Source organism: Rhipicephalus sanguineus, chromosome 7, assembly GCF_013339695.2.
Source record: "Rhipicephalus sanguineus isolate Rsan-2018 chromosome 7, BIME_Rsan_1.4, whole genome shotgun sequence".
Taxonomy (NCBI): Eukaryota; Metazoa; Arthropoda; class Arachnida; order Ixodida; family Ixodidae; genus Rhipicephalus; species Rhipicephalus sanguineus.
Window position 1 is genome coordinate 106,372,178 of NC_051182.1, and position 25,361 is coordinate 106,397,538.

A 25,361-nucleotide genomic window follows, 5' to 3' on the forward strand; every position below is an offset into this window, starting at 1 on the left:
CCACTGGCGTAGCCAGGGGGGATTGAGTCTGTCAACCTCCTCCCCATCCTCGCCCCCCCCCCGCCTGAAATTGCCGCAACCCCTCCCTCTCCCGCCAACATGCAAACGCACGCAAGAGCATACAAAAAGGATAACTGCGCACAACCTCCTCTCCCCCGAAAAGTTTCTCGCTACACCACTGGCCTTCACCTATCGGAACCTTGTCACATGTTATCGTTGAATGCAAAGCGAAATAATCGTCCTGGCAATCATGTTACGCGTGTGATGCAATTAGTAGCGTTGATTACAGAGGGTACGCGCGCTTCAACGATTCAACAGGAACGTGTCATATATCAGCACGTCCAATATTACCATGATTTCGGCGTGCACGTTTGTTCTGAGGCCAGTAATATTTGGCAACTGCATATTTAGCGGCGGTCCTATCATCATCATCAGCCTGTCTACGCCCACTGCAGGGCAAAGGCCTCTCCATGTTCCGCCAATCAACCCGGTCCTGTGTTTTCTGCTGCCACGTTATACCTACTGTTGAGGCGTTTATTGGACGGTAGTCGGCGACGATATGAAATGGCGACAGTCAAGGAAGAAACACTGACTCAGAGCGCGCGCGCGAACAGCCAAAGGGGACGACCCACTAGAAGGCTATAGAGAGCGCAACCCATTAGTCATTGAAGGCTTCGCTACAATTTCCCCGGGTACGAAAAGGGAGCCGTCCGGCGACCTAACAGCTCGTCACTATGAGTGGGTCATAGTAGGCCTTGAGGCGCTCCACGTTGACGATGTCGCGCCCTCGATGGCGCATGTCCGAGGATGCTTCGATGGGTTCGATTACGTAGTTGACCGGGGATGTGCGCTCGACGACCCGGTAGGGGCCTTCGTATCAGAAATGGTCGACAAGCCTGCGAGATCGGCGTCGCGTGATGGAGGTCGACGGGTCAGCAGTCGCTGTCGACGCAGCTCCTCGTAGCTTTGGCAGAGCGTGATCACCTCGGCCACAGTACGAGGGTTCTTGGCGAGCAGCATAGTGAAGGCACCGTCGTCGATGCCTTTCAGAACGTGGCGGATCTTGTCAGACTCAGGCATGGCCGCGTCAGCCTTCTTGCACAAGTCCAGGACGTCTTCTATGTAGCTCGTAAAAGACTCGCCGGTCTGCTGAGCTCGTTCACGTAAACGTTGTTCGGCTTGCAGTTTACGAACGGCAGGGCGGCCAAACACATCGATGATGGCGGTCTTGAAAGCAGACCATGTGGGGAACTCGGTGGTGTGGTTGTTGTACCACAGGCCCGCCACATTCGCGAGGTAGAAAACCAGGTTGCTGAGTTTGCCTGCCTCGTCCCATTTGTTTGGTACGCTCACACGCTCGTACATCGCAACCCAGTCCTCAACATCGGTCCCATCCGCGCCGGTGAAGATAGGAGGGTCGCGGATGCGGGGGACACCGGGGCATGCGGTCGTTGTGGAAGGAGACGTTTGCTGAGCAGCGTCTTGAGGCATGGTAGTTGGTAGGGTACGGGATCTCAGCTCCAGGGGCATCGAATGGGAGCACAGCACCTCCACCAATTTGTTGAGGCGTTTATTGGACGGTAGTCGGCGACGATATGCAATGGCGACAGTCAAGGCAGAAACACTGACTCAGAGCGCGCGCGCGAACAGCCAAAGGGGACGACCCACTAGAAGGCTATAGAGAGCGCAACCCATTAGTCATTGAAGGCTTCGCTACACTACAAACTTCTTAATCTCATCTACCCACCTAATTTTCTATTTCCCCCTCACGCGTTTGCCATCTCTCGGAATCCAGTCAGTTACCCTTAATGACCACCGGTTATTCTGCCGACGTGCTACGTGCCCGGTCCATATCCATTTCTTCTTCTTGATTTCAACTATGATATCCTGAACCCCTGTTTGTTTCCTGACCCACTCTGCTCTCTTCCTGTGTCTTAAGGTTACACCTATCATTTTCCTTTCCATCGCTCGCTGCGTCGTCCTCAATTTAAGTTGAACCCTCTTCGTAAGTCTCCAGGTTTCTGCTCCGTAGGTAAGTACCGGTAAGATGCAGCTGTTATATACATTCCTCTTGAGAGATAGTGGTAGACTACCATTCATGATTTGATAATGCTTGCTGAATGAGCCCCATCCCATCCTTATTCTCCGAGTTATTTCACTCTCATGGTTCGGCTCCGCGGCTACTACCTGTCCTAAGTAGACGTACTCCTTTACAACTTCTAGTGTCTCGCCACCTATCGCAAAGCGCTGTTCTCTGCCAAGATTGTTCCACATTACTTTAGTTTTATGCATATTAATTTTCAGACCTACTCTTCTACTTTCCGTATCCTGTTCAGTAATCATGAGCTGTAATTCGTCTCCCGCGTTACTCATCAGTGCAATGTCATCAGCTAATCGCAGGTAACTGAGATACTCTCCATTAACTCTTATCCCTAATTCTTCCCAATCTAGGGCCCTGAAAACCTCCTGCAAACACGCGGTGAATAGCATTGGAGAGGTCGTGTCTCCTTGCCGTACGCCCTTCTTTATTGGGATTCTGTCGCTTTATTTATGGAGGACTATAGTGGCTGTGGATCCGCTGTAGATTTCTTCCATTATGTTTATATAGGCTTCGTCGATGACCTGATTCCGCAGTGCCTGCATGACTGCTGATGTCTCCACCGAATCAAATGCCTTCTCGTAATCTATGAAGGCTATGTATAGAGGTTGGTTGTATTCCGCGCATTTGTCTATCCCCTGATAGAAGCCTGTACGAAATCCTGCCTGGTCCCTTGGTTGATTGAACTCTAATGTCGTAATAATTCTGTTAGCAATTACTTTGTAAATCGCTTGTAGACAACGGACAGTAAGCTGATGGGCTTGTAATTTTTCAGGTCTTTGACGTCCCCTTTCTTATGGATCAAGATGATGTTGGCATTCTTCCAAGATTCTGGTATCCTCCCCGTCGAGAGACACTTCGTATACAGGGTGGCCAGTTTTTCTAACATAATCTCTCCACCGTCTTTCAACAGGTCTGATGTTACCTGATCCTCACCAGCGGCTTTGCCTCTTTGCATTTCCTTTAGGGCTTTCTTTACTTCTCCTGTCAATACTGGTGAGATGTCAGATTCCTCTGGGATATTATTGCGTCTTACGTTATCATCCTGACTATCTCGGCTGCTCTACAGATCTCTGTAGAACTCTTCCGCTACCTCAACTATTCTATCCATATTGGTTGTGACCTTGCCTTCCTTGTCCCTTAATGCATACATCTGATTTTTGCCTATGCACAGTTTTGTCTTCGTAGCTTTGAGGCTTCTTCCATTCTTTAGAGCATGCTCAATTCTCTCCATATTATACTTTTCTATGTCGGCTACTTTACGCCTATTTATAACCTTCGAAAGCTCTGCCAGCTCTATTTTGTCTGTTGCATTTGAGGCTTTCATGGTTTGACGTTTCTTAATGAGGTTTTTCGTCTCTTGGGATAGCTTACCAGTGTCCTGTCTAACGACTGTACCCCCGACTTCCACTGCACACTCCTTAATGATACTAGTCAGATTATCATTCATTGCGTCAACGCTAAGATCGGTTTTCTCGGTTAAAGCAGCGTACCTATTTTGAAGCGAAACTCTGAATTCCTGTACTTTCCCTCGCAGAGCTAGTTCATTAATTGGCTTCTTGCGTATCAGTTTCTGCCGTTCCTTCCTCACGTCTAGTTCAATTCTAGATCTTACCATTCTATGGTCACTGCATCGGATCTTGTTAACTACTTCCACATCCTGTACAATGCCCGGGTGGTCGCACATTATGAAGTCTATCTCATTTTTAGTTTGGCCATTAGGACTCCTCCACGTCCACTTACGAGTAGCCCGTTTTCTGTGGAAGGTATTCAAGATCCGTAAATTATTGCGCTCTGCAAACTCCACTAGTAAGTCCCCTCTGGCATTTCTAGAGCCGATGCCATATTCCCCAACTGCATGATCTCCAGCCTGCTTCTTGCCTACCTTTGCATTAAAGTCGCCCATTAGTACAGTATACTGTGTCTTTACCTTACTCATTGCTGATTCTACGTCTTCGTAGAAGCGTAGAATCAGCAATGAATCAGCTGGCTTTCATCTTCGAGTCATCTTTGGGGAATGCATATGGGACCCTGTGAGCTTTCATTAGTTGATGTCAGAATGTATAGAGGATCCGATGCCTTCGTCAGGTATTTCAGCCTTTAGCCCCGGCTCCTTCCTTTGTAATGGGAAAAAATTGTGCCGAACGTGTATGTAGGCAAGGGTGTTCAGCTCCACTAACGTGAAACCTGAGGAGGGGCGTAGCATGGAGTGTGCGCCGGTGTTTCTCACGGCAACACGCGCGCCGTTCGCTCTCTCTCGCCACACAGCGAGGGCTGAGGCGGTGGCGTTCGAACAGGGATTGACGTCTATTTGTGTGCCTACATGCAATACTAAACGGAATGCCTGGACTCAGGCAGGGCCACCAGGAGGGGACACCGAGCCAGCCACGTGTCTTCTACCGGCCAGTCTTGGGCCTCCTTCAGAGGGCGCGCTGAAGTTATCCTCCAATCACGTAGCTCGCCGTTGACCACATCAGGCCATTTGCCACTGCTTCAACCTCCAGCGGTTCCGGGCACTTCGCAGATCGGGAGAAGATTGCCGCTTACTCCGGAGTGATATTTCTTTGCGAGTAAGCCGTGCCCACAGTTTGTTGCTGCCCCTGAAACCTGCTGTTCCGGATTCTGCAAAGCTATACACCCGTTTTAAAAATGTGCAGTGTAGGATAGGAGGAGTGAGTGGTGGCCGTCCAAGTTACGCGGTAGATTTTACGGTACGTGTTCGCAGCTGAACATCGGTGCTGGTCTTTGTTCGCAGTACCTTGACGCCGTCGTGTTCTTCTACGAGGCTGACCACGCCGCGCATTTCAATCGAACAAAGCTCCTTCGCAAGTAAAACTTGCACTTGTACAGCAAAGTTTGCCCTGTACTTGAAGAAAGGTGCTTTCGTCACTGAATACTGCAGCGTGTCTGTTACTTCGCCATTTCAACCTGCAGATTCAGGACAGCTGAACGTCCGGGCTAACGCACGCGTTTTGGACCGATCGGACATAGCGAAACATCGACGAATGCAACGAAAATGATAGGATACAATTACGTGCGAACCGAGCAATTTAAGATGAATTGATGCACGGAAGTGCTTACCACAATATTTAAAAAATGCCACGCTAAGCTTAAGGAAAGCGTTGGCGTTAACCTTTCAGGCCCTCACTGAAAAAAATGGAAGTCTTTACTACAACTAGAGGTCCGTTTTCGACGCCCCATACACTCCCCGCTTTTTAAAACTTTCCTGCGCATTGTACAGGTGCAAGTTCATTTGTTCATATATATATATATATATATATATATATATATATATATATATATATATATATATATATGTGATATCTTGCCACATGGCATCATGTGACAAAACATAACATGTATATCAAGTCTAATACAGTCGACTAAGTAAAACAATGTGAATGCATAGGCGACCGCGCCAATACTTTTTTGTTTCCTTTGCGCAGATCCCGAGTGCCAACCACCGAACTCTCCGTATTTTACCGCCACACAAATATTTATACAAAGCATTGCAGAGATGTATAATCCAAACGCCACGGGATGCATTGATTTTCATCATGAGACAGACGACACTTTCGCAGCTGAAAGCCTATACGAATACAATAGCTTTGACTCTAATGAAAGCTTCTGGTATTCAAGATCCTGGCGGAAAAGAAAGGAAGATCGATTCCAGATCAAGATGAGGACTTAGTGCGAATGGCCGCCGTCTACCTCAGCCGCGGTACCAACATTACTGTGTTACGTGAAGCAACGTCGTTTGATGGCCGTATGTTCAACGATGTAATCAAAACTTGCATGCTAGAAACGTGCGGAAAGCCCAAAGATGTACCGACTCTAGCGGGAGTCTGTATGACGTTCCCCTGTGCAACTGCATTGGTAGCCCTCAAGGCGAAGGATAAGCTGCCGGTGCCGCACTCCAGGATGCAAGAGATGGTGCCCGGATATCCAGCGGCCATGATGACGACAGTCTTCGCGGAGCTCATCCCGCAGGGAGAGCCCTACACGGCCACTATTACAGACGCCCACTATCTCTACATTGCCGAGCTCGTAAAGTTTGTCGATCTTCAGATGCGTGCCAAACCCAACTGGAAAGTTGTCGACAATTTTGAGGCCATGATCGGCGATAGAAAGAAGTTTCCCGGCGGCTAAAGCACGACGTGCGCAATTCATGCAAAAGTGGGACATCCTTGTGGGTGGAGTCCGCTCCGAGGCTGTGACCAACGCAGCCGAGCTCTTCAGGAGGGACTACCGGCTTCCCAACCCGGTGTACGACACGAATCCAGGTGATTCCAAAGTCAAGTAATTGTTGTCAGGTTAAGGGGATCGTTTTGGTTTTGAATGCGTCGTGTGTGAGAAAACCTTTTACAGCTGCCTCTGTGGCTCACCGGAATAAAGGCTTTTACTGCGAATTTGAAGCTTGTGTATTGCGTATTCTCTTTGTCTTTTTTTGCAGAATGGTGCATTGTATTCTGATATAGTAATAAGTAAAATGAGTGCATCGCTTTCTCTGCCGCAACATTTCCAATACTCGGCGTGTTCTTTAGACATGCACTCTTCTACGGGTTTGTAAGCTTAGCTCTGGGGGAAGTTGAACACGTTGTTTTTTTTACAGCGAAAGCTGTTATGAGATCACAACTAGGGCCGTTTTTGGCGCCGTAGTTGTCCGCCGCCGCCACCGGTGACCGTAACCACTATCGCTCGAAATAAGAAAAAAAACAAAATCAGAAAAAAAATTCCAGGATTGAATCAGGTTGGAACCTGGGCCCTCTGCGTGGGAGATCAGTGCTCTACCTCAGAGCCATGGCGGTGCTTGAAAATGCTTTGCGGAAAGACCCTATACAGGCTTCATGTCGAGAAAGCACCACATTAACATCTGTAATGTCACGTGGTAGAAGAGTAAAATAGCAACCAAGTGTCACACAACGCGAATTCTGTAACCAGGCGTCACACAATGCGAATTGCGCAACGAGTAGTTTGTTGAATGCTTCCAACCCATTACAAAGGCATCTTCTATAATTCTTCAGCGTCATCAGCCACAGCATCAACAAAGTGCACATAATGCCTTACAGGTGTTTAGCAGGTATCACGGTTCCCCGCAGAATGGCGAAAAATTGCATAGTGGCTGCTTCTCTACTTCACAAAAATTATGATGATTTATAGCGTAGTGGGTTTCTCGCAAGTGCACTTCTATTCGTTTCCAAGGAAGCCCATAAGGCTCCCATGATCCACTTCCTCAGGGTCTCAATGAAGTTAATTCCCTCTCTCTATCTCTTTCTCACGTTAGCTTATGGTATAAAGCGTGCTGGGAGAGTGAAATAACGACCGGGCATCACACAATGTGAATTACGTAACTAGTGGGTCCTTTAAAGCTTCCAACCCATTACAAAAGGCTCAGTCATTATTCTTCATCGTCATCAGCCGTCGCATCAAGAAACTGCACATTTGGTACCTTGCTTCTCCACAGAATGACGAGTAATGTCGTGGTGGGTACTTCCCAACTTCACAAAAATTATGATTTGTGGCGTAGTGGGTACGTTGCTAGTGTACTTGTATTAGTAGCCACAAGAGAGTTTATAACGAACTCTAGAAAGGCCGCTCTACGAGCTTTCGCTGTCGCTGTGCTGCACTTTCCGCGCAGGCCTGGCGTTTTTTATTCGTGACGTAAAAACGCGCTTAAAACTCGATGAAAACCGAAGTGCGTCGCCTTGTTGACTTGTTCTGTGTCGTCGTTTTTGAGTGATTACCGCCATGAATTCGTTTAGCAAATTTTTGCGCTTCCGAAAAGTCATCGCCTCGACTGGTCGTTTCGTCTTTTCAAATTGAATTCAATTTTCTCCTCCAGAATACAGTGGCAGTGTGAGCCATCAATTACCATACAAAGGATGATTAGTCCGTCTGTATTTGTCCAATATTTAAGGCTACAGACGTTGTTGTGTCTTTATTTATTGCGTTGCACCTTCCTCTGTCAGAGCGAAATCCGAAGCCAGTTTCTGCAGTTAGCGTATGAGACGGATGTACTCTATACACCATCTCGATCTTGTTCGAGCGCCAACATGAGACCGCGTGTATCGCACGAGGACACGAGACCACTGTATCGGACCACCAAATATGTATTTGTCAAACATGACAGGCCCCAATATACACGTGCAGGCCGAAACCATGCTCATTGCACGTACTGGTGGACACGTGCTAGCCGTACGTTCCAGTTGAATCGCTGAAGCTCGCGTACCTGTCATAGTCAACGCTACAAATCGCATAACGTAATTGCAATGAAGGTTATTTCGCTTTCAATTCGATGATAAGATGTGACACAAGGTTCCGATATGTGAATATCAGTGGCGTAGCCAGAAGATTTTTCTTGCGAGGAGGGTTGATCAACCATCCTTTTTGTCTGTTCTTGCGATCGTTCGTATGTGTGCCGGAGGGGTGAGGACGGGGGGGGATGTCCCAATTCCCCCTGGCTAGGCCAGTGGCGATGGTGCGTCTTGTGTGAAGCGATAACACGTAAACGTTCTTTAGCCCGTTAAACAAGGCCACCGGAACTGCCGAACTGAAAAAAAATTAAAAAATGTGGAGTTCGAGGGTCACTATGTACGCATAACGTAGCGATGACTTCAGCATAACTCCAAAATAACATGATTCTGACTTGACGTTTAAACTATCAAGGTTCATAAAATTCCGTCTGAGCCAGTCTGTGTGAGCACCATGTGTTTGTATGGTATTATAAAGCTGAGCTTTCATTCATAATATTGCCAGCATGCAACGAAGTTCGCTCACGAACCGGTGTTACACAGCTGTAGCCGCCCAAAACATAAAATGCAAAGGATATAAGCAACAGCCCGGTCGAGTTTTTTCGCGTTTTTTTTTGTTTTTGTTTTGTTTTTTGATAAATAAAGAGGCTTCAGCTCGGGGTACGCCTGCTTGTTTTATTTCTCTCCCGTTTTTTACGGCTAACATTTTGCTTCAATGAACATCAGTGAGCCATAAAAAATCGTCCGGTCCTGTACGACTCCGTTTGACATTTAAAACGCGAATAATGTTGTGAGGGTGGTGATTCGGGCAAGTTGTTTTTTTTTATGACGGTCTGTAACAGCGCTTTAACAAAAAACAAACAAATAGCCGTAGGCATACGAATGCCTTTGGCCGAGGCTGCGGATTAGATTCAACGCAATAGTGTATGCTTATGGTATCCTTTGGACGCCATAAGCTGGTACGTCCCCCAAACACGCAGCACTGCTACTGGTAGCGACGACAGGTGATAAATGGGATTATAGAAGCTTGCACTGGACGCGGACGTAATGTTAGAACAGTGTGGTCTATAGTATACACCACTGTTCTCGACGGGGACATGTTTACATGCTCCATTATTTCGGTATAGAACAAGCTATAACATTCGACAAGGCTATTGTACAAGAAGGTGCGGTAAAGCTAACTGATTCTGGTCGCTTCATAACTGATTAAGTATATAAGTGTCAGCACAATTTATAGACTAAAGGAGCAAAAACGCCAAGACTGCGCGGAACGGGCAGCACAGTCGTGAGCTAGAGGCGCGGCCATCATAGAGCCCGTTGTACACTCTCTTAGGGTGCCTACTATGCAATAAATTATCGCATTTTTAGAAGTAGCGAGGCACCCACTACGCGTCCCTAAGGAAATATGCGCACGTACCTAGCTGCACACTTTGTTGCTGTTTTAGGGGATGAGGATGATGAAGAATTATGTCCGAGTCCTTTGTAACGGTTCGGAATGTCTAAACCATCCACTTGATATGTAATTCGCATGTTGCGTCACCTGGTGTGATTCTAAGTTTTCTGCCACGTCACGTTACATATGTTAATGATATTTGTCGCCATACATGACAGTTTTAGAGGCTCTGTTAACAAGAAAGCTTTTGATACTGGGATCCACCGTGACTTCGCTGACGTATTTGGGTCATTCCATGCCAACTGTCCCTGTCTGGGCACTCGACAAAAATCAATTTCTCTGAAAAAATCTGAGAAAATCACACACATATAGACATTAGTTCTACAGTATGTTCCCAAAATATTTTGAGCGGCAAAAATTTTTCGGGCACGTGAGCTTCATTTGAACTACTGGATATGGTGGAAAACCAGGTACGAAAGAAATATTCGCTATATATGGACCGTTTCGCGCGTTCATTCGAAACTTGCTGTTTTGTGTTTTTAGAGCATCGCGCTTTTGTTATAGGACACTTGCTTAGAGTACCTTTATATTTTTCACTCTTAGGAGCGTGGGTAGAATTGAGTGAATTGCTGCGTTTTCAGGAATTTGTTTACAAAAGACGATTGTAGACCAAATACATCAATTATTTTTATAGAACTCTTCACAAACCGTACTATCTCCTAAAATTTTTGTTTTGCCTGTGTGCGGCGCACAGGCTCTAAAATAAAATCCTGAACTTAGAAAAAACGCTACATTGGCCTATGTTCAGACGTCTGTAGCACCCTAAGGTGGTCCAAGAAAAAATGAGCCGAAAAGCGCATATGATTGCGAACCATAACAACTTCGTCCACAGAAAGTTTAATCGAAGTAGTTTTTGTTTTAGTCAAGAAAAAGGTTTTTGAAGTTTAGTCCCACCATTGCATTATTTTGCTAAGGGGGCAGTACAAACCGACTAAATTTACTGCATAAAAAAAGAGGTAGTGTATTCGTAGGTAGTGTATTCGTAATTTCCCAATAATAAATCGCGTTACTTATTGCATGCGGCTCTGAGAATCAATTGGCATCAAAATAGGTTAAGTCTCAAAGTTAATGTAAACCGGGGAAAGGAGGCGTGAGCGTTTTCATTTATAGCGGATCCAAACGAAGTTCATCAAAGTATTCCGCAACGAACGGCACATGATGTGACAACGCGCCGCGTATTCACGCATTCCTTCCGTCGTCCGTGACACTACGGACGGGATATGCCAAGCAATTTCTTCACATCCTTATTTGGAAGGTTGCAGGCAGCAGATATTGGTTAAGGTAGAATTTGTCTGTCTGGTAACATGCATTGTTTTACAGTTGTTATGAGATAACAACAGCCTATTCTTGTGGCGTAGTTGTCCGGCGCCGCCACCGCCGCCTCCGGTGTGCGTAAACAACGCAATTATTAACGCGATTCATTATTGGGGAATTTCGGCATCTAAGCCAATGGTATTGTTATATTTTTACCTCTGTTTATCATCTCCTTGATATGCAATATACATTATAAAGTACTAACAAAAGGAGCTGAAAACCATGCGCTACGAATACACTACCTCTTTTTTTATGCAGTAAATTTAGTCGGTTTGTACTGCCCCCTTAGCAAAATAATGCAATTGTGGGACTAAACTTCAAAAATCTTTTTCTTGACTAAAAGAAAAACTACTTCGATTAAACTTTCTGTGGACGAAGTTGTTATGGTTCGCAATTATATGCGCTTTTCTGCTCATTTTTTCTTGGACCACCTTAGGGTGCGACAGACGTCTGAACATAGGCCAATGTAGCGTTTTTTCTAAGTTCAGGATTTTATTTTGGAGCCTGTGCGGCCGCACACAGGCAAAACAAGAACTTTAAAAGATAGTAAGTTTTATGAAGAGTTCTATAAAGGTAATTAATGTATTTGGTCTGCAATCGTCTTTTGTAAAAAAATTTCCGAAAACGCAGCAATTTACTCAATTTTACCTACGCGCCAAGGAGCGAAAAATATAAATCTACTCTAAGCAACTGTCCTATAACAAAAGCGCGATGCTCTAAAAACACAAAAAAGCAAGTTTCAAATGAATGCGTCAAACGGTCTATTTATAGCGAATTTTTCTTTCGTACCTGGTTTTCCACCATATCGAGCAGTTCAAATGGCGCTCACGTGCACGAAAAATTTTTGCCGCTCGAAATATTCTGGAAAAATACTGTAGAACTAATGTATATATGTGTGTTTTTTCTCAGATTTTTTCAGAGAAATTTATTTTTGTCGAGCAGCCCGACTGGGACAGTTGGCGTGGAATGACCCGCTTACGTCAATGAAATACGTCAGTAAAATACAGATCACAAAGAAAACCCAGAAGAAATAGTTTGGTTGATTTCGATTACCCCAGAGTCGAACCCACGACCCGTCGGTCCGCGACGACAGGTGTCGGGCGCTCTACGCCCTGCGCTACCGACGCTCATGCATGCGGCTTCACAAACGCGCCTTATATCTATCACACCTTCTCCTTTTCACAGTGACCTTAGTTCACGGTGACCTTGGTAAAGGTCACCGTGAACTACAAACTCAAGCTACAAGCTCTGCCTATCGCGTTTCTGAGGTGCTATGCGGTATGTGCCTGAGCACAGGCGTAGGTTACCCTGTGGTTACTGGGGAGCGCCAACCTTAGCGTTCCTCTCTTCAAATGACGACGCTTTGAATGTGTGCATATCGGGTGCCAGTTTTATGTGCTTGTTGATGTCATCTTTGCGCAGGATTCAGCGTAGGCTATGTCCACGTGCATGTTAACTACTTTAGCTACGACAAGGGTTAAATCATGGTCTTTGGCGTTAGCCGTCGTGATGGAGAAGGGTCACTAGACATCAACGAGAGTTCATCCACGTCAAATGGTACTATGGCCACCAAACAGCAATAGACATTGTGCAAGCTCTCATACATCAATGTGGAATAAACAGCCAACTATACTCCTGTGAAGACGCGGTTCACTTTTGTGTTATTTCGATTCCTGACGGAGGAATCAACCATGTTTATTCCGAAAAATTTTGAACCGCTAGCGTGGCTCTGTGGTACAGCACTTGCTTTTCATTCAGTATGACTGGGTTCGAGCCCTTGGTTATTAAGGCGAAAATGACTCTTCGAACGTAAGAATTGACCGTCGGCGATGTCAGCGTTAATACGAGTGATAAAAAAAATCGTCATCACGTGATGACGTCACAACATGACGTGAGAGATCTTCAAAATTTGGGACGTCGTCACAACGTCACATAAATGGACGCCACCTGATGACTTCACCACGTATCATCGTCGATTGGTCAAAGCAGGGCCGATCACCGAGCCAGGGCAAAACCACGTTAGGTACTGAAAGCTTGCGGAAGGGCGTGGAAGAGGATCAATACATCGACCGAGAATAAAAATAAGAAGATGGCTGTCGCCTTCCTGTCGTCTTAGGCGAACGCAAAAGAGACCCTTTTAAAGACGATAGTCTTTCTTCGGGAACTTAAACGCAGAAATTTTGGTCTGTCTGTCTGTCTGTCTGTCTTTCTGTTTGTCTGTCTGTGACCCGATAGAGCCACCCGGCCAAAGTTTAACCACTTTCTCAACGCCCAGCCACCTTGAACTGGTAGCGCCGTTCATACTTGTGAACATTGTCAATCAAAAAGCAAGTGTTACGCATATCTGAGGCGCAACATCAATACGTAAATATTAGGTGGTGTGTTTCTTTAATAGAAAATACATAGATACTTAATTCTAAAGACCCTAGTGTTTCTTAGGCTGCACTGAAAATACTAGTGTTTTTTGGGCTGCGCTGCGAATGCGACGGTATGAGCCAGAGGCGGCGATTCAACATCGAGGAGGAGGACTCATGTAGTACGGCCGGCAGAAGACTATTGTCTTTCGACGACATTTGCAGCGAAGTACGCAGATACGCGGCCAATTTTTTTTTCTCGTCTTTTTTTTTTCTTTTCTCACTGTACGCAATATCTACGACCCACATCGGCGGCGGCGGCGGCAGCGTATGTGAGCGCCATTAAAATCGGGTGACTGTTTTTGCGAGTACAAAACAACTTACGCTGTAAAAATAAAAGTATGCACTTGCTAACGGCAACAAGTTAATGACTCCAAACTCACATTTGATACTACGAGCAAGTGCTTCCATAAAACTGCATTGGAGGCGGCATACCAGCTCCAGTTTATCTCGCAACTAGCAAAAAGAAGGCTTCATTTACAATATCCGAGCACGAACCGAAATTCTCTCACGAGGGAGCGTTACGCGCTCTGTAACCTTGACTCGCCCGCACAGATGAAAAGCAAACAGTAGATCATGCTTTTGTTGAAACTGTGGCTCTCGCGTTTTTCTTTCGTTTTTTTTTCACCCTTGTGTTAAAATAACGTTAAAGATCAACGTACTCCTGCTCATATTTGTTACTTTCAGTTCGTTACTTCTCGCTAAGCTTTTGTGACAATAGACATGCTTTTTTTTCCTAAACCATGCATTGTAAAGTTTATAGTTCGCTCACGCAAGTGAGCCTATATAAACAAGCGCCCTTTCGTGGACTGGAATCTTTTTCTGACTGATTCTCAGCCGAACTGTGCGAGAACGCGAGATGGTAAGTTCGATTACGATATGCTTGAATATTCAAAATTATTGCTGATAACAAGGAGCGGCTGTCTTAATTTATGTCATCACCAGCAGCCTCCTTTTTCTGCGCTTCAAAATGCAATCATGGCATTTGTTCTATTTCCTGATATATATTTAGTGTAAATGCGCTATGAATCGAACGTTACAGTGGTATTTAGTTAGCTCTGTATTAGCCCCGAGAAGTTGGGCTGGCGCCGCCTAGCGGGAGTCCTGGTTGACGTCACGGCACGGACTCCGACGCCCACCGTGACGCGCTTGCTTTTTGCCTGTCTCAAGCTTCAGATGAATGACAAAACAGCATCTACAATGTTCCTAGTAAAACGGCAAAAAGCTGTGCATTTTTTCTTCACAGTTGCCAACGGTGCCCGCGCTCCGTCATGCACACTTTGAAAGGATTGATCAGGTCATCAGGTTTGTTGTTATGTCGCGCTGCCAACCTCGGGGATGGGTCTGATTCCCGACCACAGCAGCCGCATTCCGATGGGTGTGAAAAGCATCCCTCTGCTTAGATACAGGAGCACGCTAAAGAATTTGAGGCGGTCAAAATTGTTCTGCAACGTGCTTCACAATCATGTCGTAGTCTTGGCACGCCAGAAACCTTGTTCACATTATTAGGTAGCGTTGTTCACGGGCGATTCCTTTAAAAAATATTATGGCTACACCTCCATATGTGTTATTTGCGTCAGATGTATCCGCGATCTGCGGCCAGCCTTTTTGCCGGTGTGCCAAGCCCCGCGCACGGTTACAACAACGCATGCAGTATTGAGTTTCACAAAATATCTCGAAAGCGCTCGCCTGAGAATACCACCGCAGTTGTGTATGTTTTTCTTGTGTACTCGCTCAGTCATCATGTTGCTTAGTTTCAACTTTTCCTCACAATAATTTCAGGGCTTCATTTCACTTCAAAAACAAGTTGAGGTTAATTGCGGAAACTTCTTATTGCTGTGAGCATAGGCGTGCGCAGGGTTACCCTTCAGGGGGGGGGGGGGGGGGCGAAGGTTTGTCGCAGCGCCCCCCTCCCAATAATGTGAATGTATGGCGCTGACATTGCAACGCCCCCGCCCCGTGTCGCAGCGCCCGCCCCTCCCTATTATGTCAATGTGTGGGGCTGACTTTGCGCCCTCCCCTCTTAGGTGAACAGGGGGGGGGGAGGTGGCCGCCCCCCTGCCGCCCCCCGCACGCCTATGGCTGTCAGATTGTGTCTTCATGCAGCATCGCAGCAACGGCGCTGTTACACTTGTATAAGTACTAGTTTAGATAGCCAGCTCGTAAATTATTTTTCCTTGCATTTGATATACCCTTGAGCCTCATACACCTTTATGCGCAGATGCCGTGCGAGATAATTCATTGACTTATTGAGGCGGAGTACGTTTAAATAATACGTGGGCCAACTCGCTGAGAGCGCCATCGAAACAGTTCAGAACGCTCATTTCGACTTTCAGGCGTTTGTTTTGCAGACGATTGCTATCATCAGCGCTCCCCACGAGAGTTTAACATTACTGCTTGTGACCCGGTGGTTGGTCGGACCGGCAGTTCATGCAAATCAGGGTATACGGCTACATAATACCATGACGAGTGTTGAGAAGAAATCTTTACATAATCCAAGTATACTAACATCTCAGCATTTCAGGAAGCATTGTGTGTGTACGTGATTCTTTATGATAGACAGATTCATCTAAAGTCTCCTGTAGCAGAAAGCGCAATTCTGCAAATCACCTAGATAACCTGCCAAGGCAGACATACCTTGTACGATAAACCGCAATGTAGTTAGTGAATTCAAAACGTCCTAATTTCATTTGTAATTCTTCGAGACGCATGTTCTAACCGTGGAATCAACGCCAAGTTGTGATGAAGTTAGAACCATTAGCCTAAATTTCTTTAGCACCGATGTCTTGGAGTACGCTGTGAAAGCAACGAATGTCTTGCTCTCGTGCATCACCATTTTCACGGTGAATATTCCGTTCGGACGGCAGTTTGCCTATCCAAAGCAACATTATCCAAACTTTCTACAGCTTACTTAACTTTTGCTAGTAGTGTAAACTTCCACCTTCTACCTTGGGAGATTTGCATCGCAAGAGTGAGCAGTAATCACCACCGTATCGCGAAAGAGCGGATACGCGGCGGGCGCAGAAAAAGGCGCTCCTCGGCCGCGGAGCAAGCGAGTCCTTGCCGTAACGTCACATCGCCGCGACTGCCGTGCCGCCTGTGTTCGTTCTCGGGGCTAATATGCGCTAGCTTACTTGATCTTAGGCTTTGGGCAACTTCCTAGTGTTTTCATACAGATAACTTCTACTTTGTCTTTAGCCAGGGTTGCCGTAGGTAACTGTATTCTGCCCCTACTTTTCGGCCCCGTCTGGCGACGAATGCTTAAAGTTGGCTCCACGACTACTTTCAGGATAATCTTAACTTCTATTTTCGCGCATTTAGTATACCCATGTCTTTCATTAGTTTAGGGAAAAAAATGGCACTGTCTAATATGCAGTTTCCCGAAGTCGTTTCTCTGTTTCAAGACCAGAGGGCTAATCTTCACTTCACTTTAATACCTTATTGACCTCGGTTATGGGGTATTACGTAAGGGGTGGACTAAGAAATGAATGTTACAAAGAATGGTCTTCATTACGTTTGATTGTATTGATGATCTTGACGCTTGATGACCTTCGTGAAAGTTTGATTGTCTTGACTGATGACAGCACGTAATGTGTAAATTCGCAGAATCGACGGGGATCATCAGCGAATTCTTTAGTATTACATTTCTAAAAGAACAATTTTAAATAATATACGTGTACGGAAGGCAAGTTCCTGTATCAGCTTGCTTTTCTGGTCTCGGTGGCGATGACCTCAAAAGAAGCCAGCCCATGTTACCTTGCACTGCCTGAGTTGCGGTTTGCCGTGGGTACCCGATGGCAACCGTGTTACTTATCAGGGGCGTAGCTAGAGTGGAGCTCATGGGGCTTCACCTCCTCTCCCCGCTCCTCCTCGGCTTTCGTATTCGAAAGTGGCAATAAGATTTATTTACAAAAATTATATAGGGCACACTTGCCGATCTTGGGCTTGAAGCCGTCATGAACCACCCTTCGGGCTTGGTGAGTAAACATAACCTGCGGACAGCAGGCACTGCTACGACGATATCAACCAAATATTGTAGTCGTGCGCAGCAAGGAGAGTTCGCGAGCGGTGCGCGTAGTTGCCCTTTTTCCCGCTGACACAATCTTCTTTCCAGGCAAACACTAGCGGAAAGCAATGCTGCCTGCTAATGAAGCACGCGCGGCGCTCGCACCGCCGTCTAGCCACACCCAATGGCAGGACGGGATGTCGTGACGTTGCTGCCGCCGAGAGCACAGATGACGGCACGGCTGTCGGCGCGCTGCCACGCTCTCACACACCTCCAAAAATGCAGGCATCTGTTTAGAAATATGAAAATAAACACTGAATGTCCGAACATCCACGCCTTCCGAGTATAACGTTGATATATCCCTCGCTCATTTCTTCATACTTTTACTCGGTAACCCTTTAATAAAATAAAAGGCTGACAGACTGATTTTAGCTACTATGCTACAGTCTGCTAGTAAAGGTTCCTGAGTGGGTAACGCAAATAAAGAGAGATTAAGAACTAGAACATCATGGCGACGAAGAGAATAGGCATGCATAAAGATCAGATGGAATCCTTATCGAACAACGTTCATTACTCTACTATGCCACGTTTACCGTCTCTCAAGAAGCACAATATTCTTGTTGTCTAAAGAAAGCAAAACACCATGTCGAACTGTCGCCGGGACACAACCCACTTTAAGTGTCCTTGCGAACCTGTAATTTAAATATTATGCATTGTTATAGTCCTCACAGAGAACTTAGTCTCTCCTGTCTGGTTCGTTTTCAGACCACAACTTCGGAAGCCAACGTGCGAACCAACAAGCCTATCTTCACGCAGGAAGTTGACGGTGACTTCTACAATATTCACTTTGATCCGGAAATGATCCGCGAAGCTCTCGCCTTCAAGCCCCGTCCTGGTGACGTCATTCAGATGAGCTATGCATCCTCAGGCACGCGCTGGATGCAGCAGATGATACAGCTCATCGTCTACGAGGGAAGCAGCGCGATCTCATCCGACGAGGTCTGGGAGAGGTGCGCGATCTTGGAGCACCGTGCAAAAGAATTGGATGCATTCACGTCATCGCCGCGTCTGATTATGACGCACATTAGGCCGGGAAAGCTTGCTACAATCCCGGAGGCCAAGTACATCTACGTTGCCCGGAACCCGTGGGACGTTTGCTGCTCTTCGCACGGTATTGCCATGAAGCTGACTGAAAGCGCTTACCGGGTGCCCTTCGACGAATACGTGCCGATGTTTCTTGACGGGCGTGTGTCAGTCGGCCCGTACTTTGAACACGTGAATGCTGCTTACTCGAGACGGCACGATCCAAATTTTTTCTTTGTCACTTACGAAGAGATGATAGCGGACTGTGGCGGCGTCGTGCTACGGCTGGCGGACTTCTTGGGTAACGACTTCGGCGAATCTCTTCGTAACAATCCCGAACTCCTCAGCGATGTACTCAGGAAGTGCAGCGCCCCCTACATGAGTGCCTTACACAGTGTTTCGAAAGAAAAGTTCATTCGCATGGCATTCAAGAATCCGAACATCTCGCGCGAGGCCACATTGAGAAGAACTGAAGGCCTCGAAGAGGCCGTCACTGCTGTCAGGAAGGCGAAGGCCGGGAACTGGAGAGGTACATTTAGCAAGGCCGCGCTTAGAATGACGATAGATAAGATAAACTCAACTCCACAGGCTGAATTCGTGAAGGAACTGTGGAAGGATATGTTCAACGAAATTTGCCACACACTTGAGTAAGCAGAATTTTCGGGTGGAGTATTGGTTTTCGTAACTGGAGGCAGCTCGGGAGTTTACATGTTACGAAGACTTAATGTAGAAGATGGCTAAGAGCAGGCCGTAGCCAGGGGGGGGGGTGTGCCCCCCTCCACCCGTAATATTTTTGCGACATGGTGTTTTACGGTCAATAAATAATGAAAATGGACTTTTTTGTCGAGTAGTGAAGGCTTTCAGCACATGAGCCCCCCCCCCCCCCCCCCCCCCACCGAAAAACATTCCTCGCTACGGGCCTGGCTAAGAGGCATGACCATCAAAACACGCGTATACTTCCCACATGTAGATCATGCAGCAACCACAAAGATGCCCAGCTGGTCAATTAACATAGGAACTCGATCTTACAGCGTGGAGTAATATATATACAAGAACGTCAGCTAGCAAATGAGGCGCAATAAAGGATAGCTTCCACAAAAAGTATGTGTTGGTTTAAAAATTTTTGTGCAGGTGGCATTTCGGCGTCTGATACATTTAGATTAATCCACAGTCTCTCGAGGTTTCTGTGTTCCTGCGGAAACGTGCGCATGAATGGCCTGCTTCATTACATCACCCCTTTATGACGTCTTATATATATATATATATATATATATACATCGCAGAAAATAATAGAGTTAGTACAGACTCTGGGAGAAAACGGCCGTTAGGGCTGGTTGGTAACGATTCACCTTAAATTCAAAGATGGGACACCCACAAAACAGGGACAGAAGAAGCGTCTGTGTCGTCATTGTCTTCTGCTGTCCCTGTTTTGTAGTGCGCCCCATATTTTAGTCTAAAGGAAAAGCTCCCCATAGGCCCCATGCATTAGTATCTAGTGCATTACATGCGAAAGTACTGGGTTCGATTCCCAGTGCCGCCCGGAACACACCTGTTTTATTAGTGGGAAGCGATGTGCACTGGCTTGGCGCCTAGCGGATAAAAGCCTAACGTGAAGCCTAGCGGATAAAAAAAAAAATCACAGCATATCCACGTGGTGAATGATGATGAGTGGGGCGAAGCTCCGGAGGATATCATCGATGAACCGTGAATCTTCTGTGTAACGCCCCATCAATCGTCATATAAAGAGTGAGAAACACTGTGTGTATATTAAAAACATCAAACTTTTATTTTTTTCTTAATTAAATGATGCTTGGCTTGCGTTGTCCCTTCATTATCACGGCTTTATGGTCCGTGAAATGAAGGGATAGCGGTTCCTGTACGGGTTGCAATTCGAAATTTGAAAATACCAGGTCTATACGCGTCCCTCGGATGGTCGTTGGTTTCATATGATGAAAGGACGTGCACGTGAGAGCATATTTGGCTACCATATGTTGTATTAACCACTCATTGTTCTTTTCTGTAATATTGACATTCAGGTCACCAGCTAACACAAATGGTCTATTCTTGTACTTGTCATAATTACACGATGCCGTGTCAATGAATGTCTTGATATTCCCACTCGACAAATTGGGTGCCAGGTACATGGTCATGATGATGCATCCATCAAAATCGATGGCAGCATATTCACCGTTGTGGCTCTGTGTCGTTGGTAGTAGTTTCAGATCTTGTGCATTTTCTGTGTGTTTGACGTATACGGCCACACCACCTGCAGGACGCTATGCATCATCGATGCACACGACTGGAACGTGTCGTTTGATATACGGTCTTTTGGCGTTCCACGTCTCGGTAAGATAGAGAACGTCCACCGCAGTAAGTATGGGGTCCCGTTCCACATCGTCTACAAGCTTGACATCAAACCAGCTAGGCTTACATGGTAGGCGGGAAACTACAGAAGGCAACAACAAGTAAAGAAAACATAAGAGAACGGCAATCTTTTGCCAAGACGTTCGACCACTGCAAAGTTAACGGCTATCTCGTGCGTGGGTCTCTGTAGCCTTGTCTTCCATCCGGCGACTCCGAGCGAAAGAGAAAGCGCGCCAAGAGGGAGCCTCATGGCGCGTTAATTCTGAAATGTTGTCTTCGGGTGTCGTTGAAAACACGAGACGTAGTAAAGAAGAATGCCACACAGGCGAACACGCACGAGAGTCTCGCTCGTCAACGTCGTCTTCGTCTCCTACTGCATACTAGAACGCGCGCTTCTCACGAACTAGAGGTGGCTACGACAAACAAACGAACAAACGGAGTATGGGCAGACCCACGGCATAAGGAGCTTCGCCCCTAAAAAGCAATAATGAGACGAGGTCGGTCAAAATAAAACCGTCTCCCTCCCTCCCTGCGTGAGCATCTCCCTCCCTGCATGAGTGGGCGGATTGTGGCAATGCCACCTAGACAAATTTCGATTGAGGCCAGGCTACGCGAGGGACGCGTGTGCGCGTCTGTTTTCTGCATGCCCCTAACGGCCAATGTCAGCGAAATTGGGACATGCCAGTGCGAGCATCACAGCTCCCTCTGGGCAGTAAATATTGGACAAATACAGGCGCACTATTTATCATTCGGACGGTATTTGAATGGTCACACTGTCACTGCTTTCTGGAGGAGGAACTCGACTATAATATGTTGTAGACCAAACGACCAGTCGAGACGTTGCTTCGTCGGAAGCGTTGACATTGGCCAAACCTATTCATGACGTAAAAAGGTACGAAAAAACACGACACAGAATAAATCAACAAGACGACGCGCGGTGCTTTCCTTTCAGTATCGTGTTTTTAGCGCCTTTTTACGTCACCAATCGAAACCAACGCGTTCATCTTTCCGCTGAGCTAAGCTTATAAACACGTAGAAGATTGCATATCTAAAGAACACGCCGAGTTCTTGTGTGGTCGCGGCAGAGAAAGTGATATATTCAACTTATTGTAACTGTATTAGAATGCAATGCACCATTCTACATAAAATGGCGCAAAGAAGGGGCAATACATAAACTTCAAATTGACAGTAAAAGCCTTTATTCCAGTGAGCCATAGGGTCAGTTCTAAAATCTTTGCACACACATCACAGATGAAAAACAAACGATGCCATCAACTTCAGAAGAACTACTTGACCTCGGAATCCCCTGGATTCGCGTATTAGGCGGGACTGGGAAGCCTATAGACCCTCCGGAAGAGGTCGGCTGCTTTGGTCACAGCCTCGGAGCAGACTCCGTCGACAAGGATCTGCCACAGTTGCATGTATTCCACACGTTCTGCCTTGGTCGCCGGGAAACTGTTTTCTACAGCCGATGCATGTCCCTCGAAGTTGTCGACAACCTCCCAGTTCGGTTTGGGCCGCATCTGAAGATCGACAGATTTTATGAGTTCGGCAATGTAGAGATAGTGGGCGTCTCTAATGGTGGCCGTGTAGTGCTCTCCCTGCGGGATGAAGGCAGCGAAGGCTGCCGTCATCATGGCCGCTGGATAGCCGGGCACCATCTGTTCCATCCGAAAGTGCGGCACCGGCAAGCGCTCCTTCATATATATGGCTACACTTACAGTTATGGGGGGAAACGCCATACAGACTCTCGCTAGAGTCAGTACATCCTTGGGCTGTCTGCAGGTGGCCAGCTCATAAGTGTCTATTAGATGATTGATCATGCGGCCATGATCTCGCATTGCTACACGCGACAAGAGAATGTTGGTACCCCGGATGAGGTAGAAGGCCGCCATTTGCGCTAAGTCATCGACTTGGTCTAGACTTGATCGTCCTTTCTTGCTCGTCAGGATCATGAAGGTCTTGATGATTTCCCAAGCGTCAAAGCCGTAACCGTAGAGACTTTCAGCAGCGAAACTGTTATCTGTCTCTCGATCAAAATCAAAGGCTGCCATTGCATTTCGATCATACAGCTCACCCATGCTTCGGCGAAATATTTCCGTGTCGGGAACGTGCGGCGGGCTTGGTGCTTGACACTCGGGACCTGCGCAAAGGAAACACAGAATTGACACTGCCGCTTGAGCGTTCTCCTCATTCTTTTCCATTAGGCCTGAGATACATGTGATATCCTGTCACATGATACCATGTGACAAGATATCACGTGCATATCATGTCATGAAATTGAACCTACGAAACGTGCAGAAAAGTTAAGAAAGGAGGAGGGTGTGCATAAGCTTCGCAAACCCATCTGTAGTTGGTCAACACATCCTTTTTTCGCGCGTTAGCGCGTTTTTGAACGTTAGTACGGGACTTTTAAAATTGTATTGTAACTGCCTTTGTGCACGAATATATGCAATTGTTCGGTTCGGGCTTCACTATATCCAACCAATTTTGTGGTATTCGTCTCTGTTTTGCTATATTCGATCTGTCCGAAACGAGTATGTTGGATCGGACGTTGAGCTGCCCGGAACCTGCAGGGCGGAATGGCGAAGTAGTAGACATGTTCAGCGAGGAACCCGCCTTTCTTTTTGTGTACGGCAAACTTTGCCATACGAGCGCAAGTTTTACTCACGAATAAGACTTATTCGATGGAAAGGTGCGACATGGTCGACCTCGTAGAAAAGCACATCGGCGTCAATGTATTACGAACAGAGACCGGCACCGAAATTCAGCTAAGAACGCGCACCCGCCCATCTATAGTGTAACTTGCGCAGCCTTCACTGTTTCTATCCCACGATGCACATTTCGAAAGAAAGCGTTTACCTTTGCAGAAATCAGCGAAGCCGGATGAAGGAGCAGCAAGGAAATGTGGGCACGGATTACTCGCCAAGGAATGGTGTTCAGAAGTAAGCGGCAATCTTCTCGAGAACTGCGATGTGCCTGGATCCGCTGGGGCTTCACATGGTGGCGAATGGCTTAGATGTGGTCAGCGGCGAACTACGTGGTTAGAATATAAGACCAGCGCGCCATCTGCAGAAGGCCCAAGAATGGCCGGTAGAAAACACGTGGCTGGCGTGCCGTCTTCACCTGGTGGGCCTTCCTGAGCCCTGGCATGCCGTTTACTATTACATGACTTTATTGTGATAAATGCTATCAAGCGGGCGGGTTCTTCCGTGCTTGCTCATGCAAACTTGAAGCGAAAGAAAAATAAGAAACAAACGGCGGTTTTCCGCCTTAAAGGGACACTAAATGGAAATATTAAGTCGACGTTGATTGTTGAAGAAGCGGTCCAGAAATCTCGTAGTGCTACTTTTGTGCCAAGGAGATGCTTATCTTGAAATAACTTAAATCACGTTTTAGTGGTCCGCATCGCGTTAGTGCAATTGAAATAACCCTCCTGAAAGCGGTCTTTCTGACGTCACTGTTGCATCCCCGCTGCTTGTACATAGAGCAGCGGGGATGCTATTCCTTTTCGCTGGAGGAACTCCTGCGAGAGGAAAAGCTTTCATCGCTTCATGAAACGTTTACTGGTTTCCGCCCGTGTTTGCGTCGCCGATGATTTGAATTCCACGCCAGACAGAGCGGAATAAAAGCATGACAGATTGATCTAACGTTATCGATCCCCTGCTCAGCGGTAGCCTGTTCTGCGATGTTGGAGCACATGACGTGAAACTGTCGCATAAGCGGCCTCCACCGCAGAGAGCCTGCAATGCGTGGTCGTGAGACGTGGAGCACAATCTTCACAGCAGAAGCGTAGGAAAAATTTCATTATATAATTACGTGGTTGCTGCGTTGAAGGAAAACTTCGCCTCAATTGTTGCTTTGCCAGCGTAGAGCCGACAGTGACCACTATCGAAAGTGAAGGGGGGGGGGTCCGCCTTTCTACCTTTCCTCAGTGGGGGGGCTGAGGCCCCCCTTGTCCCCCCACCTGTATATAGGCCTATATTCCTGCACAATCCATTGCCGGGCAGTTCTTATTATGTTAGACGTAAAATTGACGCCTTTAAGCTCAAAGTTAGATAACGATCAGCGCGCCACGGAAACTGACCAAGGTCCATCCAAATAGGTCGCGAAGCTTCGGGCGAAAAGCCCTTCAAAACCTATTGCCAACGACACCAGCAAGGGGAGTTATGGGTACTGCGATTGAAGCGCGACAAACACTGATAGCGAAAAACCAAGTTTTGTTCAAGGGTAAAACATTTTTTTTTCACAAATTACATTTATTTCCCTGACAATGTTATGTAGGTGCAATGGGCCAAGAATGTATGGCAGTGTGTAATTATGATGAAAAACCTTTTTCTTAGCGCCCTCTGAAGAGAGGCGCACGTCATTGGTATTC

The 25,361-nt window shown here is 46.7% G+C and overlaps 1 protein-coding gene across 1 annotated transcript; it reads left to right on the forward strand.

Moving 5' to 3' along the window:
* Positions 1 to 17,486: 17,486 nt before the first annotated feature.
* LOC119398900 (3-beta-hydroxysteroid sulfotransferase) lies at positions 17,487 to 19,270 on the forward strand. The gene is made up of 2 exons (XM_037665714.1): positions 17,487 to 17,507; positions 18,302 to 19,270. The coding sequence occupies exons 1-2, from the start codon at positions 17,487 to 17,489 to the stop codon at positions 19,268 to 19,270; spliced, it is 990 nt and encodes a 329-aa protein (XP_037521642.1).
* The last annotated feature ends 6,091 nt before the right edge of the window (positions 19,271 to 25,361 follow it).